Here is a 7,330-nt window from a genome sequence, read left to right as displayed (position 1 = left end):
CGAAACCCGAGTTTCGCCTACTTTATCATCCGAATTAATTCTTCTATTAACCTTTATTAATTGTCTTCTAACGTCTCTACTGATGCATAATTAAATTCTTGCTATTTTTTAATTATTATTTTAGATTACAGTATTCTGTTAATCTAATTATTAATATAGTTACTTATGTAATTATGTTCTTTTGAATAATTTATGCAAACGCAAAATGCGGCAGAAAGTTTCGCATACTGAAATGTAAAACGTATGCAACAGCATTTTAAAACTCTTTATTGTCAAATCTCGTTTGAGAAAGCATGATTTGCATTAAGTACACATAACAATGTTTTTAATTCTATAAATGGCGATAAGATAGTATATTGTCAATTGTAAAAGAAAATTGTAAAAACTCTCGATTGTAATTGGCCGGTTTGCTTATTGTTTAAGTTTTATTTGTTTATATCACGCGATGTGTTTTTGACTATAGATTAAAACCAAAGTATTTCTCTGTTATGTCAATTGATATTTTACTTGTTAATTAATTATCACAGATGGAATTGCACGTACAATCTTCTTTATCAGACTTAGGCGATTTGCTTTCTCGATTTTCAGCGAAACGCATGTCGTCTCCGATCATTTCGACAGGTTAAATCGATAACGCAATTATAAACATAATATCGCTATATAATAGAACGACGCGGGGAGGGCACTATTGTTCCGTTAGAATACTGTTATCGAGTGTGTGCTCCAGGAAATCTTTTTCTAAAACTTGAACGTTCGAATTATTACGTAAAATAATGGTAGCTAAAATGCAGCGCAACGTTCCGTAGGATGGTCAGTCTATATTCATAATTCGTATTAATTTTTAAATATTATCATTAGCTAAAAAAGAAATATTGTGTGTCTGTTCTAGCGGTTGTACTAACAGATAAATTCTATGTTGGAAATAATAAATTAGATATTTTGGTTATAAGGCATTTAGAACGAGATAATAATGTCAAACAGTACTATATATGCTTTATTATAAATTCAAGAATATAAGTTTCAGATAACTAATAATTGGTAATACTAAAAACATTAATGAAAAACATTAATATCAATATTAATATTAGTACCATTATTAAAAATATCAATAATAAATTTAATATATTAAAATTATTATTTATACTTACATATGTATATTAATAAATTATTATTAATAAAAAATTAATAATAAATATTAATATGCAAAATATTAATGAACATAAATAATTCTTTTAATAGATTAATAAATATTAATATTAAAAGTAAATATAAACTAAAAATAAACAGAAGTAATTAGTAGCAGAAAAATCTGTAATTAAAAATAAAAGTACGAATAATATAATATAATAAGTTATTCATAATGTAATAATATAATAAGTTATTCACAATATATATAAATATAATAAGATAATAAGTTATTCATAATATAAATATTATATGTATTAGTGCACGCGCATTATTATTGGTGATCACTTAATGATTCCCAAATCTGAATATACTCCATCTGATCGTCTATTTGAGACTGGCGTAGACTTATTTTTTGTAGAACATTCGAAATTAGATGAATTGAAAGTAGCTGATGTGTCACATGTTTTTTTGCAAAATCCCTTATCTAAAACAGATTGTTTCAGCATAAATCGATAATGAGAATTCTTTTTCATGTTACAAGAGTTTAATGCAATATTTTTCATCTTTAACATAAATCAGATAAAAGATATTATGCATGTAATGTATGTAGCTATTCAGAAAAAAAGTTTTTTATATATCATTATGTATGAAATATGCCCATATATTTTTCATATGTTTTCTTTCTCTTGTGTAATTTCTATATATAAGAATCATAATGTCATATAAAAAAAATAATAAGAAGAATAATTAAAAAATAACTAGAAAAATAACTTTTGCATTGTATTTTTTACAAAAAGTAAAATTGCGATTAGATTATACAATATTCAAATGTATAATCATATTTTATATACGATTATTACATTTATATAATTATATATAGACAACTTTTCTCATTTCCTCAAACTTCGTTTTTGTAAAAAAACAATACGAAATTATCCTATTAATTATTTTTTAGTTCCTCTTATTATTTTTCTTGTACATACAAAGATTATACAAGAGAAGAAAATATATACAGACATATTTTTTTATACATGAAATATTTTTTTTCGTGTATAGAGATTAAAAAATTTAATAATAAGAGATTAATAAGAATATAATATTTGAATATGTGTAAACATGATATTTAAATTCACAAAGATTACCTTCATAAGTTGTTCTTTAGAATACACATGATTAATAATATCAATTAATGCTGCAACCATGTCGTTTTTTCTATAAATAAAAATAAAACTGCAGATTATTATACATATAAAAAAACGTATGTACATATAAAAAAATACATATATATATGTATATATATCTAAAGAAACATATCATTACCGAGGTTTTAATTCATCAAAATTCGATAACATGTAGTCAAGCACTTCGTCATTCCTGGATTGTCTCGCAACAATGGAATGAAAGCTCGTAACAATAGTATATTCATCGTCTTGTTTACTAGCTATTAATTGCAAATGTTTTATGACGAAATCAGCTTTATTATCCCCAGAGCAACCCAACAAACTAGTAGGTGTCCGTGAATTTGTAAGTGTGTACCGCTCAATATCAAACAAACCGTAACAAAATGTCCATTCCTTCCACCACGGCAAAGGACTATAAAAACAAAAAAGAAATAAAAATTTATCTTGCTGTGTGTCTTATAGTCTTACTAACAAAACTTATTAAATATTGTGCAAAATATAACAAAAATATGAGATAAAAAGGCTATAATTATAAGAAAATTCACCTATTTTTTTTAGGGTCGTTGAGGTATTCGTAGTGCTTATCTTGAGCCGCTCCTATACAGTCAGGATGACGAATTATACATGCCCATTTTGCAGCCTCTTGCATTAAACGTTTAGTAAAATCTTCTTCATCGTTTTTAGATTTTTCGTCGTATCCTGTATTCTTAAGAACCCCATCCAACATTGGGTACATTTTCATCTAAAAATTATTAAATAATAAATTATTTAAAAAAGCATGATATATACATGCAATGTGAAAACACATAGTTACATAAAAAAAGGATGCAATTGCATATTATATGTAGATATACATATACATGTGTGTGTATATATATACAATATATATATATATATATATAAATAAAAATAAAAATATACCTAATTTATGTAAAATTAATTTTTTAAGTATAAAATTGCTATGCTCGGTTTATGTGTAAAATTCTTATAGATTAGATACATATTTTACAATTGATTACTAAAAAATTATGTATTATAAGTATAATATGATTTTTCTTAAAATAAAGTAATAAAATAAGTAAAAATAAGTGTGTAAAGTAATATGATCCTTTACAAAATTATGTCTTGCTTCTTGCAAAGTTTTTGTAAATTTATAATAATATATATTTAGTAACAACAAAAATTGATTTTATTATATTAATATAAAGTCAATATATTAAATGTAACAAATTCTAATATATTTTCAATTTTTTCTATTAAAGAAATATATTATTATTTACCTTGATTTTTTCAACTCTTTCGTTTGAAAATGGAAGAATAGTCGACATGTGTTCAAAAACTTTGAACATAGGATACCATGCTATAAAATCTGTCTCCTGTGATAAATAACTCGTAAGGTCCCAGAATACAGAGGAATTGAGTTTGCCTGCTACCATAAAGTAAAATGCATCATCGATGATTTTTGCACGATTGAGAACATGCATTTTCATGTAATTTGGAGTTTTCAGATATGCTGCAATCCCTAACCAGTTCTTGTCGTTGTAATTGACGCGATAGTATCCTGTCGTATATAATAAATAAATTTTAAAACAAGGCACATATATATTACTGTTTACTTGCGGCAAATAAATTTAGCTAATTATTGATATCTCTTCGTTGGGTTTATCAAGAAATATTTTCGAATCTTTATACTTTTTTTTTAAATTAAAGAACATATGTAAGAAATTACACATACATTAAGAAGAAAGCTGCAAATTAGATTATTAAATATATAAGACTATTTTTTAATAATAAAGTGAAATATATAAAATAAAGTCAAGCAAGATATTTTATATAAACTTACATTAATTTAGTTATAAAAAATAAATAAATAATAATTACATTACATGTAAGATTTTTTTTTTTCAATTCAATGACAATAGAGAGTAGAAGTTTTTTTTGCATTATTTGATATTATCATAAACAAACATTATCATGTGTTTAAATTGTTTAAAATATCACACATATATAATGTGTAATATTTTATATTATATAAATAGCAAATATAAAAATTTAATAAGATGTACAAAGTAAAATCTCCATTATAGAATAAATGTTGTTACATATAACATAGGATAAGGATAATTATTGTTTATCGATATAATATTTACCAGATTGTTGTAAATTGACAATTATCCAATTATCCACTTCAGGGTTAGTATCAAATCTTTGAAATTTGCATTCTAGCCACAACGTGCCATTAATTGACGTATTGTCAAAATTGGAAACCGACTGTGTAGTATAGGTCAGAGGTATCCAGCTGTCATCCGTTTCATTGAAATACACCGATACTTTTACCCATCCATTAGCATGTAGTGTTGCAATTATTACAGGATAATTCTTTTGTTGTGTCCAATCATTCATTAATTTCTTTAGATCAGGCTTATATTTCATATCCGTTTCGCTCAAGGCAATTTGCATAGCGTCCCACAAATTGTCGGAAGTTGCCGAATTAAACTCACTAAGTTTATAAAATTTAAAGTTATTAAAATAATTAAACACAAATATAATAATGAAAGAAAAAAAAATTTTTAGTCTTTGAAGAGACTGCAAAGATCTTTGATAAGCGGAAAGAAAGAGAAAGAAAAAGAAATGAGTGATTAGAGAGTGCAGATATAACGCTTGGAGGAAAAACTTGAAAAACAAAGCGGAGAAATGGAGAAACTGAGAAAGGGGATCAAATAAGAAGAAGGAAAAAATAGAAAAAAAAAACAGAACAGGGATGTTAGAGATTGGGGAAGAAGATTAGGGTGGAGAAGAACGGAACATAAAACAAGAAAATCATTATGGATAAGCTTAGAAATATTAGTAATAAGAAAAAAATAATAAGAGAAAAAGTTAAAAAGAGAAGATAAAAAACAAAAAGACAAACTTGAAGATAGACAAACAGAGAATATAATAAAAGAAATGTTTAGTCAGAAAGATTAAAAGATAAAATAAAAACAGAGGAAATAGAAAAGAACTTAGTAGAAAAAAAAAAAAGAAATAAGCAATAATATAATAATAGTCTGAATATACAAAGAATCTGTCAGCAATAAGAAAGAGAAAGTTTCTGTTTAAAAAATTGAAAATAAAAACTGTGTGTGAAATAATAAAAACAGAATCAGTCTGCTAAGAAAAGAAAAAAAAGAGTATGATAGCGAAATAAGAATATTGCAAGATAAATCGAAATATAAGAAGTAAAAGGAAAAAACATTTTATGGGACTTTCAGTTATGCTCATTATATTTAATTCTATGTTGTACAGAATTATTATGTTACAATTTTTACTTACTGCTTGTCTAAATATATTTGGACACCCTTCCAAAATACGTCACGCGATAGTAAATGTTGCAACATGAGCAGTAAACAGGATGCTACAAATTGTATTGCACCAGTAGTACATTAAATATATATTTAAAATAAGTTTATTATATAACATATCCATAAATTCGTGAACTTAGCTCATTTTATAAGAAAGGACTGATGACAGAGAACGAAACGTAGGCTCTTAATTACGTCTATCGTAGGCATAGACGTAAAGCAAGGCAGAGAAAACCGTACACGTAACTATGACTACGATAGATGTAAGCTTACGTTTCGTTCTCTGCCATCAGCCAAAAAAATTAATTTCAAGTTTGAATTGAACGCTTTTCAATCAGAAACAAAATTCTATCAAAACAAAGTTAATATATTGGTAAACTGCAGATAATATTTATCATAATTCATACTCTTTTATTTTTTAATAATATAAGCATTTATGAACGATTGTTTAATTATTCGTAGTCTTACCTTTAAAATGATGAGGCAAATACAAGAGTGAATTAATTTCAGAAGGGCTATCGACTTGGTTTCGAGCTTCAGCAAAGTAAGAATTTAATTTGAAAGATTCGTACTGATTTTGAACTATAAATAAATCCATTATTTTGAGCTGTACGACAATCTAAAGATAAGAAAATTTGATATAATTCATAATATTCGGAAAAAATGCTTAACGTTATATGCACTAACATGTACAAGTCGGTACTTGGTATAGCAAAAGTTTCAAAAATTTTATTTATGGCTTTGTTATTTAGCTTAATCCTTTGTTGCACAGTTAACTACATATGAAACACCTGTCTTTTCTGCAGTTCTTTCGTGTTTTTACACATTCCATAATCAAACCAATTAGTTTGTGTAATACATTTGGTATCTTTATGTTCTTGAAACATATACTCTCAATTATATAAAAAACCCATCTCAAGTATAAAATGTTAGTTATATAAACCATAGTTAATTCTTTAAAAATTAATGGCCATATTGAATCTGTTATCTTGACTTTTTAAATTTCACATTAACGATCCCAAAAACATCCACCTACTAAAATTCAGCAAAATATATTTTTAAAAAAGATTGCGCAACAAAGGGTTAAACATAATAAACTATATCTAACATAATGTGTACAATAAAACTGTACATTAAAATTAAAGTCATTAAAATTAATGAGAAAAAAATCTTTGTACATTCTTTTCTGTATACTATTGTTATTTAAACGTATTTTTACCAATCTCTTTTTGATACTTCAGCTTTAATAAAAATTTGAAAAAATAAAAGAAATCAGCATTTTGATCTTAATAAAAAAAAATTCGCAAAAGAATTTGTTTGAATTGAATCATTACAATATTAACCGGTATTTTTCGTAGATGCGTATATAAGCACGACAGATAAAACTAATTAACCAAAACTAAAATTATAAAATAACCTCATCGATGGCCTCCATTCCGATTAACAAGCTAAGACCCTGGTTTATCCACAGGTGAGACCACCAAGATGGATTGACTATAGTACTAAACAATTGATATGCTATATTATATCCTATTAAATGCACCACTTCCATAATGCGTGCAACAGAATCGTTCCTGAGTACACAGAGAATATCCTCCCTAAACATCGCAACATGATTCATCTTAGTATTTTGAAGTCCTTTCATAAGCGTTCACAGGATTTATTTATATTACAGTATAT

General features: G+C 25.8%; 1 protein-coding gene across 1 annotated transcript; it reads right to left on the bottom strand.

Annotated features, from left to right (window-relative positions):
- Nucleotides 1-1,369: 1,369 nt before the first annotated feature.
- LOC112456533 (aminopeptidase N-like) lies at nt 1,370-7,286 on the bottom strand. The gene is made up of 9 exons (XM_025019156.1): nt 7,068-7,286; nt 6,119-6,269; nt 5,622-5,703; nt 4,460-4,809; nt 3,590-3,870; nt 2,855-3,051; nt 2,449-2,721; nt 2,271-2,340; nt 1,370-1,612 (listed from the first exon to the last, which is right to left on the bottom strand). The coding sequence occupies exons 1-9, from the start codon at nt 7,269-7,271 to the stop codon at nt 1,460-1,462; spliced, it is 1,761 nt and encodes a 586-aa protein (XP_024874924.1). The 5' UTR covers nt 7,272-7,286; the 3' UTR covers nt 1,370-1,459.
- Between the last annotated feature and the right edge of the window lie 44 nt (nt 7,287-7,330).

Source organism: Temnothorax curvispinosus, unplaced genomic scaffold (assembly GCF_003070985.1).
Source record: "Temnothorax curvispinosus isolate PA1 unplaced genomic scaffold, ASM307098v1 QBEX01006938.1, whole genome shotgun sequence".
Classification (NCBI taxonomy): domain Eukaryota; kingdom Metazoa; phylum Arthropoda; class Insecta; order Hymenoptera; family Formicidae; genus Temnothorax; species Temnothorax curvispinosus.
This window is presented reverse-complemented; position numbering and strand designations above follow the sequence as displayed.